The 14,246-nt window shown below is 42.9% G+C and overlaps 1 protein-coding gene across 9 annotated transcripts in view; it reads right to left on the bottom strand.

Annotated features, from left to right (window-relative positions):
* CCDC57 (coiled-coil domain containing 57) overlaps positions 1–14,246 on the bottom strand; it is a 122,967-nt gene that overhangs the window by 23,766 nt on the left and 84,955 nt on the right. For all 9 annotated transcript variants that reach the window (XM_077251381.1, XM_077251391.1, XM_077251384.1 and 6 more), the window contains 5 exons: positions 13,549–13,749; positions 10,265–10,321; positions 9,828–10,038; positions 4,649–4,770; positions 2,599–2,703 (listed from right to left, as the gene is read on the bottom strand). In XM_077251381.1, coding sequence (XP_077107496.1) covers positions 2,599–2,703; positions 4,649–4,770; positions 9,828–10,038; positions 10,265–10,321; positions 13,549–13,749 — 696 coding nt within the window. The remainder of the gene's footprint in view (positions 1–2,598; positions 2,704–4,648; positions 4,771–9,827; positions 10,039–10,264; positions 10,322–13,548; positions 13,750–14,246) is intronic.

The following is a 14,246-nucleotide window of genomic DNA, read 5'->3' as shown; positions in this document are numbered from 1 at the left end:
TTTTGCCTCCTTAGATTGAGACATAGTGAATGTCTATTCTCCGATAAACTGCAATAGCAGAGCTATGGGTGCAGAGAAGGGTTTAAACTTTTCCCTATGCAGTGGAGCAACTTACCCACGGTCCTGAGCTGGTGTCCCCAGGGAGGAAGTGGCGTTTTCAGCTGTATTTCCATGCAGCAGTGGAGTCCCAAGATGGCGACCGAGATTTGCAGAGCTCTTCTCGTTCAGAGCGAGAAGCGCCTGAACAGTGGGCGGGGCTCCGGCGGTGGGCGGGATTTTTGAACTGCGGCCTAGTCCGGCTGGAGAAGCCGGGGACTAAATTAGTGGAGCCGGCCGGCGGAGCATGCCGGCGGCCTAGACGCCGCGCCTAATGATCGCCGCTGGCATCTAGCCAGCGGTACCTCTCCCCAGGGACCCGGACCACATCTTCCCACGCCGGCAGCGTGAGGAAGAATAGTACTCACCGAGGAGGAACCACCTCCAGCTCAATCGATCCTCCCTGTGTCGGGGGACGGAGAGGATCCTGAAGTGTGCTTACCTTCTTAGGGGACTTACAGCTGTGCCTGCCGCAGGGGACTCATGGATGTGCCTGCCAGAGGGGGCTTACGGCTACTGTGGGGACTACGAGACGCCAAGGTGAGGGCTTGAGTGCGGTGGAGCCCGGGAGATGCACATGAGAGGTATACTCTAAGTGCTCACCAACTTACAGGGGGGAGATCGGGACCGTATAGGAACCATCGCCCTAGCGTAGATTAGGCGTGCCCCAAACGTCGCAGGAGAGGTACGGGGAGGTATACTCGCTGTGCTCGCCTGTTGATGGTTCGGGGGAGAGCGGACCCTGAAAGGATCCGTCGCCCCCTTCCCTCTGTTAATTAAAAAATAAAAATTTACAGAAAATTTAAAATAAAATAAAAGACGTGAGAACAGACCCAAGTGCCTCCTACAGACACTAAGCTGAGTCGTTACTGGCCAGTCAAGGGGTGTATACTGCAGAGGAGGAGTTAACTTTGTGTTTACTTAGTGTCCTCCTAGTGGCAAGCAGCATAACACCCATGGTCCTGTGTCCCCCAATGAGGCGTAGGAGAAAGTGCCATAAACTCAAGTGGGTTTACCATGCACAGTGAGGTCACCACTCCTGAGGCACTTTCCACCTCAAGCTCTCAAACTACCTGACCTAATATCTTCTATTTTGGGGGAGGGAGGGGTGGCAGTGTCTCAACTGGATGACTATATAAACCACCCAGTCAGCCCAGAGCACCACACCCAGTATGCATGATGTACCATTCTACGAAGATGCCCTAAAACGGTCCTTTCCAATGATACCACCCTTGGTCTTAACCAAAAGCCGAGAAGCGAAAGGCCAACCCATTTGCACATATGTGTATCAGGGTGTTGGTTCTTGATTTGGCTAGGTGAGGCCTCTGACAGGAGATCTAAGGGTTAAAGATTCTACTTATGGAGAATGTCAAGTTGGCCTTAGGAGAATTACAAGCCATGCAATGCTGATCTGGGATTTTAAAGATTCGGCCTCATAGTTTAAGAGCCATATCTTTTTTTTCCCCCACCAGAGACGATGGATGAGGGTTTGATTTCTTTTGGGGGCGTGACAAGATGTTATCTTCATGAGTGCTATTTTTTTGTGCACGTGAATCTTTTTGACTGCTTATTTTGCAATTTCATCACTCCTCTTTTTACAGGGCTCACCATGTGGCAAAAATGTCAAAAATCGATAGTTTCGTTTCTGTTTCTCATACCAATAATGTAATTTTTTTCATTTATTTTTTTAGGGAAGGGGATTTTGTCTGATGAACTACAATAGAAAAAGCGTGATCTGTCAGATTCTACTATTTCAATGAAGGATTAGTAGAATACATATTCTACTCTGAAGTGACATGCCATTTCATTGTGGAACAGTGCAGCTGCGGGTGCGGGAAGCACACAGACAGTCAGACACAGACAGAATCACCATAGAGAAGGCAGAGATGGTTTATTACTGTTCAGCCTTCCTGATCATTGTTTACCCAGCAATGAAGATGCTCCATGCCTACTGTATGGGAAGATACAACAGCGTTTCCTTCACCGGACCCAGTGATTACTTGATGCTAGGTGGAAGCAAAAGTGGCTAGCTCGTAACTGACTTTAATCAGCTCTGTTATGCAGCCTGGAGGCAGAATTTGCTCTGTAAATGGGGTTAGTATTCCAGACCCAACTACAATGAACATCAGATAAAAAAATATGCATTTAAATGTTGAAATGCCCTCAAAAGTCTTTTATGACCTTATGAGGGCCGCAATGTGTGAAAGAAAAAAAAACTGCTGCCAATCCAATTTGTTGTTACTAGACTCGTCCCCCTGTCTAAAAAAACAAACAAACATGTGTCCGACATAAAAATATTTGTTACGGAAAAGGGAATAAAATTAAACACATATAGTCATCTTCTATATACACCTGTAAAGCGGGATCCTATGTCAAAGAAAATATCCATCCAATTGTGATTTCAATAGATAAAAATTGAATAGTGCAAATTACCAAGACAGGACTATTCTCCACTTCTGCAGAAAATATCCGCTCAGGGCACAGCCAACATTACTCATTTACCTGCTTAGCACCTAACACTACAGAAGTGTCTCCGTCCATTTTGTTTCTGGCTGCTGTAGTGGTGTGATCCTTGGTAAATTTCTGGTACTGGGCAAATTGTAACTCCTTGAGAAGATAAAACATAAAAAAGAACAGTAAGAAACCAAAGGGAATTTCTCATCTGAACACTTCAGGCTAAGAGCACACATTGAGTATTTGAATGCAGAAATTTCTACACCATTTCTGCATTTCTTCACAAGAATTTTGAGCATTTTTGGATAGATAATAGATATAGATAGACAAACATAGATATACAGACATAGACAGACCGAAAGACATAATTGCATAACCCCCCGACATATTATAAAATTGCACCCTGTGAAGCTTATTGGACAGCTTTTTATGACTAAATAAACAAATACAGGAATGAATGAACAAACAAATGAAAAAAACTACGTGGGCTCCTCCCATTTTTGTAACTGGAAAAGGTAAAGCAGACAGCTCCGGGCTTATATTATCAGGCTGGGAAGGTCCCTGGTTAATGGGCCCAAAAAATCCAAGCTCTCAGCTGCCACAGAAGTGGCGCATCACATTAGATGTGCCAATTCTGGGTCTTTACCTTGGCTCTTTCCGATGGCCCTGGTGTGGTGGCAATAGGAGTAATGGGGCTTGGGGTTGATGTCAGCTGTGAATTCTCCAGAAACACAGCTGACGACATCAAGCCCTGGTGTTAGTAATGAAGAGATGTCTATCAACGACATCCCCAATACAGAATTGGTGCATCTAATCTGATGTGCCACTTCTGGGGCGGCTGAGAGCTGGTATTTTTAGGCTGGGAAGGGCCCAATGACCATGATCCCTCTCAGCCTGATAATATCAGCTCACATCTATCTGCTTTACCTTTGCTGGTTACAAAAAATCGTTAGGACTCCACAGTTTTTCTCATTAATTTATTTAATCATAAAAAGCTCCACAGGGTGCAATTTTATTATATGTCAGGGAGTTGTGCAATTATATGTCTGTCTATAATCTATCTCTATCGCTTTCACTGCGGTCTAAAATCGCATGCAAAACCGCTACAAAAACGCTACAAATCCACAATCACTTTTACACTTTTTTGACTGAGTTAATTGAAGTTGATGGGTGAAAAAATGCTGATAGAATTGACATGCTGTAGATTTGAATCTGCAAGTCACAAGTAAGCAACTTGTGCATCAGACTTCAGGATTCTCATACACTTTGCTAGCATCGGATTCCCTTCAGTTTTTGTGACAAATCCGTGTGGCAAAGGCGACATGTGCACACAGCCTTACAGTTACTAAACAGATATTGTCTCAAAATTTCACAAACATTTTACAGTGCCAGCAAAGTGCATGGAATTTTAAGAAATCTCATGCACATGCCTTGAATTATATCTGCAGCATGTACTGACAGGAGCTGTTAGTTCAAGATTTATAGCATGTCAATTTATGCTGCAGATGGAGATGCGTATATATAAAACCATATACATCATGGTGAACATGATTCATGAGAACAGTGGCTAAAATGGGATAAAATGTTATACAATTCATGGAAACCTACATTTTACGTTAGATGGCTTTCACACATGCGGCGTATACCGTTACTATATACTACAGGGATGCAATATTACTACACATATGCATCTCCACCCAAATAATACAGCATTAGATGGGCAAATGGATATTCTCATTCTGCTGTTTAATAGCATTTCACTTCTAAGAACAGAAGTTTGTGCTTTAGAGCTGCTGTTTATATTGTGACTAAGTGCAAAATGTTTCAACCTTTGATGAGAACTTTGAAGTTCGGGAATTGAAATTACTAGTGGCCCACTTACTGAACTATACGTAAAAAAAATTATAGTTGTCTGCATTGCTCTTCCCCCCCATCCACTCCTGATCTCCCTATTTTAATGAGGCGGCACATTTCCTATATATATATAGTATATATATAGTATTATAGCAATATCCCCTCTGTGAAAGAATGTTGGAAAAAGAAGGACTGGTAATACTGGCAGAATGCCAGCAAAAGTGTTATGCCAACAATAGCCTACCTGTGAGGTTAGCTGGTACTGCAGACCCTCCAGTGCTGAAAGGCGATTCTGCATCTCTCGTGGGTGAAGTTTAGAAGGAGGAGTCTTGATAACTTGAGAAACGGGTTCCTTTGATGTATTTCCTGCAAAGGGGAACATTTACTATATACGGTATATATAGATGAAAACTGAAAGGGTTAACAATACTTTGGAAGAGGGTCACCAAGCTTACTTATAGAACTAACACCAAAAGGTGGAAAAACCCACAGTAATGTACTTTTACTACAGTCTGAGAAACGTTGAAGGCACCGGATGTATTCCTCAATAGACTTCTGTATTAACCACACCATATGCAGAATAAAATGCAACGGCCTTTATTAAGTAAGAAATGGGAATATGATGCTCACCGGTAATTTGATTTTCCTAAAACCCATGACAGCACCCAAGACAGTGGGATCCATCCCTATCATTGGACAGGAAGCCAAGAGCACAAAATAAAAAGGCAACTGCCACTTCCTCCTTCAATGTGGTTTCCAAGAAGTCAAGTAGGAATTCTCATCATTATTATTGATATTATTTATACATTCACTCAAGCCCATTCTTCATTTTGAGAAGAGAAGCTTGAGAAGAACCACCATCAACCATAAGCCAGAGGCAGGGAATAAATAGAGGTTTTAGGAAAATCAAATTACCGGTATGTAATTAGAAGTTTTTCCCTTCACCCATGAAGTCACCTGAGAAAAGATAACTAAGGAATCCTCAGATTGGGAGAGATTACCCCAGTAAGATCTTACACCTGAAAAAAGATCCAAAGAACATCCTAGTTCAATGAATAGTTCTTAAGGAAGGAAGATTGAATGATATCTAAAACGTTCACAATCAAGATAATGTCCCTATCGATTTGGAGCACCAATTAAGAGTAGAAAAAAATCTTGTACTGATTACAATGGTTGGTTAGCTTCCTCGGATTTAATTTAGATATTCTATACTTGATAAATCACCTAACCAACAACTGAAGTATATAGGAATTAGTACTAAGACTTAGCATATTAATGAAAGCAGAAGTCAAGTGATTCAAAGACCATGGTAAACCTAACAATGCCTTGATTAGGGTTCCTAGTGGCCTAGCAAGAGGACAAACTGGGACAGAGGTGTTAAAATGTAGACCAGTTCAATATGCTATCCAAGTATGAAGGATGGACTGGAAAACTGTTGGACTCACCAGCTACCCCCAGGACTATTTTATTCAAGGCCCTCCTTGATGTTTAATAGACTCTACAGACTGAAGTATCATCTGGAAGCCATCCTTACCAATATCAATAGTATTGTTAGTAAAGGGTAGTGAAGCTTTGAGACCGTAGTGAAAACAGACCTAGAAGCCACAAGTTGGCTGGCTAGGTAAAAACCATGGCCCCTAAAGTTGTACATACCACTAAAAGTCATACTCCACCGAAGGCCTCATCAAGTCACGCCGTGAGGCAGAGGCAGCTGAAGAAAATTCTAGACCTGAGGTAGCAGGGGCAGGCTATTCAACTACAAAGCAGCCAGAAAACCTTCAAGCAGGCCAAACACCAGACATGAGTTGGCATGGCAAATAGGCGACATGAGGATATACCCAAGGTAGCAGGCCAACACCAGACATGACACGACAGGCCAGAACACTGAACATGAGGCCGCCAGCTCAACAAACAAAACATCAGGCCAGACATGAGGTAGCCGGCCCAACAAACAAGACATGAAGCCAAACATGAGGCGGCTGGCCCAAAACATGAGGCCAGTGGCCAACCACAACACATGCTTTAAGATTCATACAGAGAAGATGAACACCAAGCACTGCTGAGAACGGATCTCAGGATCTCCTGCTCACAAGACAGGTGCCCCAAACCAAGCCAAGGTGCAACCTAAACAAGAAATGCAAATCTGCAAGGTCAAACGAGGAACGCCAGGCTACAAGGCCACACGAAAAACACTCGGCTGGAAGACAAGTGGGAATCACAAGGCCACTGCAGAAGCGAAAACACAAGGCTGCAGGCCCACCAAAACACAAGGCCTTAAGTATTACATCTAGATTCTCCCAAAGTGAAGTTAGCATTTCAGCACCCAACTGGGCCCCTGTATGCATTGCCATTCCTACTCGACTTTGCTATAGAACACACTATGTTGTTCCATGATTTACGGCTGCACCAGCCGTGTGCCCAAGACTTCTACACAAAAGGACAGAAAAACACATTTAAGGAGAAAGAAGGTGGTGCCCTTTTAGTTTCTGCTCTTGGTTTCTATCCAGTAATAGGGGAAGATCCCACTCTCTCAAATGCTGTCATGGGTGAGGAGAAAAAGATGATCTCTTTTACTATTAATGGCATGAATGGTATTATGTCTTTCACAATGTATAGCTTGATAAAATGCAGTTTGTAGCCAAGCCATAGTTTTGTTTTTTCAATATATGTTGTGATTAATAATAACGTCACTCCAGAAAAACATCCGGTTGCCTCGAGAGAGCACAGAGTTAAGGGAGTGGTGAATGAGAATCATCTACTACATACTTTTACTATAATCTCAATCTCAATTCAGTAGGTGCAACCCGATGGCCGATAATAAAAGAAATGTCTGTTTTCACTGATAACTTTATGCATCTTTCTATAACATTTCCTCATTGTCTGAAGACCCCTGCTTGTTGTCATTGAAAGGAAACCTTTGGTGCTAGTGCACGGCTTGTAAAGGGACATGTGATCCCACTGTACAGTGTAGAGGTTTGTACCTATGTGATCACAGTAGAGTATGCAGTATATAGAATATACAGTGGGGGAAACAAGTATTTGATCCCTTGCTGATTTTGGAAGTTTGCCCACTGACAAAGACATGAACAGTATATAATTTTAAGGGTAGGTTAATTTTAACATTGAGAGATGGAATATCAAAAATAAAATCCAGAAAATCACATTGCATAAATTCTGTAAATGTATTTGCATTTTGCAGTGATAAATAAGTATTTGATCCTTCTGGCAAACAAGACTTAATATTTGGTGGCAAAACCCTTGTTGGCAAGCACAGCAGTCAGATGTTATTTGTAGTTCATGATGAAGTTTGCGGAAATATCAGGAGGAATTTTGGTCCACTCCTCTTTGCAGATCATCTCTAAATCATTAAGATTTTGAAGCTGTCGCATTTCATCTCGGAGCTTCAACTCCCTCCATAAGTTTTCTATGGGATTAAGATTTGGAGACTGGCTAGGCCACTCCATGACCTTAATGTGCTTCTTTGTGAGCCACTCCTTTGTTGCCTTGGCTGTATGTTTTGGGTCATTGTCTTGCTGGAAGACCCAGCCACGACCCATTTTTAACCCCTTTCTAACCTCGGACGGAATAGTACGTCCGAGGTCAGAACCCCCGCTTTGATGTGGGCTCCAGAGGTGAGCCCGCATCAAAGCCGGGACATGTCAGCTGTTTTGTACAGCTGACATGTGCCCGCAATAGCGGCGGGTGGAATCGCTATTATATAATTTATACAATGTGATTTTTTGGATTTTTGATATTCTATCTCTCAATGTTAAATTTAACCGACCCTTAAAATTATAGACTGTTCATGTCTTTGTCAGGGGGAAAACTTACAAAATCAGCAAGGGATCAAATACTTATTTTCCCCACTGTATTCCTGACCTCTGGATTTGCATTCAATGAATACTACGCGAGGGGCTGATAATGGTGATAGCCAAGGGTGTAAGGGTACCATCTCACAGTGGCACTTTGGTCGCTACGACGGCACGATCCGTGACGTTCCAGCGATATACATACGATCTCGCTGTGTCTGACACGCTACTGCGATCAGGGACCCCGCTGAGAATCGTACGTCGTAGCAGATCGTTTGAAACTTTATTTCGTCGCTGGATCACCCGCTGTCATCGCTGGATCGGTGTGTGTGACACCAACGATGTGTTCGCTTGTAATCAGGGTAAACATCGGGTTACTAAGTGTAGGGCCGCGCTTAGTAACCCGATGTTTACCCTGGCTACCATTGTAAATGTAAAAAAAAAAACACTACATACTCACCTTCTGATGTCTGTCACATCCCTCGCCGTCAGCTTCCCGCACTGACTGTGAGTGCCGGCCGTAAAGTAAAAGCAGAGCACAGCGGTGACGTCACCGCTGTGCTGTGCTTTACGGCCGGCACTGACACAGTCAGTGCGGGAAGCTGACGGCGAGGGACGTGACAGTCACCGGAATGTGAGTATGTAGTGTTTTTGTTTTTTTACATTTACAATGGCCCTGCGCTTAGTAACCCGATGTTTACCCTGGTTACCCGGGGACTTCGGCATCGTTGGTCGCTGGAGAGCTGTCTGTGTGACAGCTCTCCAGCGACCACACAACGACTTACCAACGATCACGGCCAGGTCGTATCGCTGGTTGTGATCGTTGGTAAATTGTTTAGTGTAACGGTACCCTAAGGAGTGTCATCTAAGCCAATTACCTGACTGTTTAATGGGTTGTTTTCAGATGTTGCAGTTGAAGTGCTGTTAAAGGGAATCTGTCACTGTTTTTTGCTGCCTCATCTAATAGTATCATAATATAGGGGCAGATACCCTAATTGCAGTGATTTGTCACTTACTGGGCTGCTTGCTATTATTTTGATAAAATCATAGTTTTATCTGCTGCAGATCTAGATTTCTCTGAATACTGAGCTCTGTATAACCCTGCCCATATCACTGATTGGCAGCTTTCACCGAAAAGCTGCCAATCAGTGGTGGGGGTCTGGTTATACAGAGCTCATGAAAATGGAGGACTACAGGCTTACTAGTCCTCTATTGATTATCTGCGTCTGATAAATCAGTGATTGTATCAAAATATACTAACTATACTAAGCAGCCCAGTAAGTGACGCATTGCTCGAATCAGGGACTCTGGCCCTACATTATGCTGCACTAGGTATAGGTGGGAAAAACCTGGTGACCAACTCCCTTTAAAACCGCATCAAAAACATCATCTGAAAAACTCCATGAAGTTTTGCTGTGTGTTACGATGCGAATGTTATAATTGAAACATGTAAACTAAAAAAAATAAGTTTTTCACTCTAAAAACAACCAATGTGTTGAAAACCACAGTAAAACCATTAGTGCTTTTTCAGAAGCAGCTTTTTTATTTATTTACTGCCAATCTGATTTATTTTATTATTTCCAGTACCGTCCAGACACAACAGTACTAATTCACCTTCAGCCGCAGCCAGTTCTGCTCGCAGTCTGTTCCCCATGTCAATAAGCTGTTGTTTCTCCAAACTCAGCTGAGAAATTTTCTTCACTGCCTCCTTCAGTTTGTTTCGGAGTATGTAAGGGTTAGACGGACCACCGCCTGGGGACGTGAGGGCCACCAGCTGCTGACGAAGAGTTAGGATCTCTTCCCGAAGCTCCTTTATGGTCATGGACTAAAAGTAAAGTAACACTCCATAAACCAACACAATGAAAAGACAAGGAAAGGGTTGACACCATCGCAGCCCGCGAACATATAGAGACTCTGCCTCCATGATACAGGCCCCTGGAGGCGTTCGTAAGTACCGTATACACCTGCCACTGGGCAGTGCCACAGAGCGCCAACCGAAAACAAGTGGTCTCCTGTGGAAAGAGAACATTTTCCATAACATAAGTACATACCTCGCTGAGGACCACAGGGGCCCGCTGACTGGCCAGCTCCAACTTCAGGGCAGAAACCTACAAATCAGTAATGCTATCATATAGTAATCCTATTAGAAAAGCAGTGATATCATCTGCATGCAGTGCTGCTTTCCATGTCATGGCCGAAAGTGTTGGCACGCTTGAAATTGTTCCAGAAAATGAACTATTTCTCCAAGAAAATTATTGCAATTACACGTGTTTTGTTATACACATGTTTATTTCCTTTGTGTATATTGGAACAACACAAAAAAAGAGGGAAAAAATGCGAGTTTCACACAAAAAAAACAAAAATGTTGGCACCTTTCTAAAATTGCGGTAAACACCTTTGTTTCAAGCATGTGATGCTCGTTCAAACTCACCTGTGGCAAGTAACAGGTGTGGGCAATATGAAAAACACACACCTGAAACCAGATAAAAAGAGGTGAAGTTTACTCAATCTTTGCATTGTGTGTCTGTTTCAGCCATACTCAGCATGGAAGAAAAGAAGAAGAAAAGAGAACAGTCTGAGAACTTCAGCACCAAAATTATAGAAAAATATCAACAATCTCAATGTTACAAAACCATCTCCAGAGATCTTGATGTTCCTTTGTCCACGGTGCGCAACATAATAAAGATGTTTACAACCTATGGCACTGTAATTAATCTCCCTGGATGTGTCAGCAGAGAAAATTGATGAAAAGTCGCAACACAGGATAATTTGTATGGTGGATAAGCAGCCGCAATCAAGGTCCAAAGAAATTCAAGGCTCAGTGTGAATCAGTGTCAGCGAGAACTATATGTCGATATTTGAATGAAATGAAATGCTATGGCAGGAGACCCAGCAGGACCCCCTGCTGACACAGAGACATAAAAAAGCTAGACTGCAGTTTGCCAAAATGTATGAGAGTAAGCCAAAATCCTTCTGGGAAAGAGTCTTGTGGACTAATGAGACTAACATAGAGCTTTTTGGTAAAGCACATCATTCTACTGTTTGGATGGAAAGCGCTGGAAAGTTCTGAAGTAGCCAGCAATGAGTCTGGATCTAAATCCCATTTAACACCGATTGATTGTAGTTATTTATTCCAAAGGGTGTGCAACCAAATATGAAGTTGAAGGGGCCAACAATAATGTCCAGCCTATTTTTGGTGTTATGTGAAATTATGTCCAATTTGCCTTTTTTTCTCTGTTTTTTTTGCATTGTTCCAGTATACACAAAGGAAATAAACATGTGTATAACAAAGCATGTGTAATTGCAATACTATTCTGGGGGAAATACTTTCTTTTCTGGAACAATTTCAAGAGTGCCACCACTTTTGGCCATGACTGTAAATTTAGCAGTCATCATGGCTACACATTAGATAACAGCAATTTGGTGGTTGAACAATCGATCGTCTGGTGAATGATTATGGTGAAGCAGTCATACACATCTTAGTCCACATTTGCCAGTAGTCCTTTCACCTGGCCATTCATGTTCAATGACACCAGGCAACAAATGAACAATCCCTCTAGGAACATTCTTTCAATAACAGATTGTTCCTGGATGTAAAGATCTTTCATTTGACTATCGACCTAAGGCATGTACAAATTCATTTCAGATGATTAATTGGCCATAACGATCATTTGCTCTTAAAGGGCTTGGCCAGCTTTTACTGATGACCTACCCTTAGGACAGGCCATCAATACCTTATCGATGAGGGTGTGATTACTGGAGGCTTCTCAGATGCTGCAGGAACACGGCAGATCCGTAATCTTTATAGTGGCTATGTCTGGGTACTATACGGGGTTGATCTGTAGTACCCGGTAGCGGCCACTATAGTTTTGAAAGATCTGCCATGTTTTGGAAGCAACTTAAGGATTGCCATCAATAAAGAAGGATTAGAAAATATCCTTAGATGATGGGCTTCATTTTTCTTATACAAAATAGAAAATGTCGTAGAGGATCTCCACTAATAGAATAAGAGCAGATCACAATAGGGGGGATTACCAAAATGACCATTAACATAACTGGCATACGAAGCATGAAATATGCTGCATTAACAGCTGCCATCTACTGGAAGCACACAGGTACTGCAATTATTTGCTCTAAGAAATTCACTATATGGACAAAAGCATTGGAGCACACTTCTTAATCATTGAATTCAGGGGTTTCATTCAGTCCCATCACAAATGTATAAAATCCAGCCCCTTGCTGTGCAGTCTGTCTTTTTTAACATTTGTGAGGGAATGGGTAATTCTAAAGATATCATGGATACCATCGTGGTCTTGTAATAGGACCTTCATTGTAAAAGTCAGTTCATGATATTTATTTCCTCTAAATATCCCATAATCATCTATGAGTGGTTATATTGAAAAGTGGAAAGTATAGGAACCCATGAATTAGGGACCACGTCAAGTTACAAAGCAGGGTCTACAGATGCTGAGGGACATGAAAGTCACCAATGCTCTACTGACTACAAAGCTCCTCTTGGGTTAACATCAGCACAAAAACTGTGCCAGGAGCTCCATGAGATGAGTTTCCATGACTGAGCAGCTGCATGTAAGCCTTACGTTACCAAGCACAATGCCAAGAGTTAGAAGGAGTGGTGTAAAGCTGCCACCTCTGGACTTTGGAGAAGTGGGAACATGTTCTGTGGAGATCACTCATCTGATGGACAAGTCTGGATTTGGTGAATAGCAGAACGTTACCTGCCTGACTGCATTGTGCCAAATGTAAGATTTGGTGAATGTGGATATTGATATGGGTTGTTTTTCAGGGGTTTGCCTAGACCCCTTAGCTGCAGTGACGGGAAATTTTAATAATTCAGCTTACCAGGACATTTCGGACAATTGTACCTTCCAACTTTGTGGGAATAGTTTAGGGAAGGCCATTTTCTGTTTCTGCATGACTGTACAGTTCACAACCAAAGCCAATACAGACATGGTTGGGTGAACTAGTGCCTATGGCCTTAGAATGGGATACTCCTGGAGGAGTAATGTGTAGGTGTCCCAATACTTTTATCCAAATAGTGTATATCAAATCAGGTGCTATAAAACACTAGAACAAAAGTGCAGATTCCATCATACCATGACAGCCACAACTATGAGAATGCTAGGAGTTGTAGTTCTTCAACAGTTTTGGTGCAGATTGATACCACAGTAAGTTAGTGCCCTAATGGGAAGATGCAACTGGTATACAGCCTGCACCCAAGAGGATAAAGCATTCATGATGATGGAAGGTGCACCGGATAGTGCGGCCACAAGACCGGTCACTTTAGCGGTAAACAGAGATTATTTGCGTTGACAACCTCATTCCCAAGTTCCACTGTTTCCAGATTTTGCTTTAGGTTTCCTTTGAAAAATTCCTCTGCCTCTTTCCGAGCCTCGGTGAGCTGCACCTCTAGCTCAGACTGCCGATGGTGCAGGCTGGAGATGGTGGCTTGGTTATGTCGGGTCTCACTGTGCAGCTGAAACTGCAGCTGACTGATTTCTGCCTGCTTCTGCTGGACCTAAGAAACATGATAGAAATCAGAAGGAAAAAGCTAAGAGGAGAAAACAGCACAATAGGGCTTAAGGTACCGTCACATTTAGCGACGCTGCAGCGATCTAGACAACGATGCCGATCGCTGCAGCGTCGCTGTGTGGTCACTGGAGAGCTGTCACACAGACAGCTCTCCAGCGACCAACGATCCCGAAGTCCCCGGGTAACCAGGGTAAACATCGGGTTACTAAGCGCAGGGCCGCGCTTAGTAACCCGATGTTTACCCTGGTTACCATTGTAAAAGTAAAAAAAAAAACACTACATACTTACATTCCTGTCGCGTCCCTCGCCTTCAGCTTCCCTGCACTGTGTAAGCGCTGGCCGGAAAGCAGAGCGGTGACGTCACCGCTGTGCTCTGCTTTACGGCCGGCCGGCGCTGACACTGGGGGACGTGACAGGAATGTAAGTATGTAGTGTTTTGTTTTTTTACTTAACAATGGTAACCAGGGTAAACATCGGGTTACT

This window comes from Ranitomeya variabilis, chromosome 4, assembly GCF_051348905.1.
Source record: "Ranitomeya variabilis isolate aRanVar5 chromosome 4, aRanVar5.hap1, whole genome shotgun sequence".
In the NCBI taxonomy this organism is placed as follows: Eukaryota; Metazoa; Chordata; class Amphibia; order Anura; family Dendrobatidae; genus Ranitomeya; species Ranitomeya variabilis.
The sequence above is the reverse complement of the archived record's forward strand: the minus strand, read 5'-3'. Positions and strand labels throughout refer to the sequence as shown.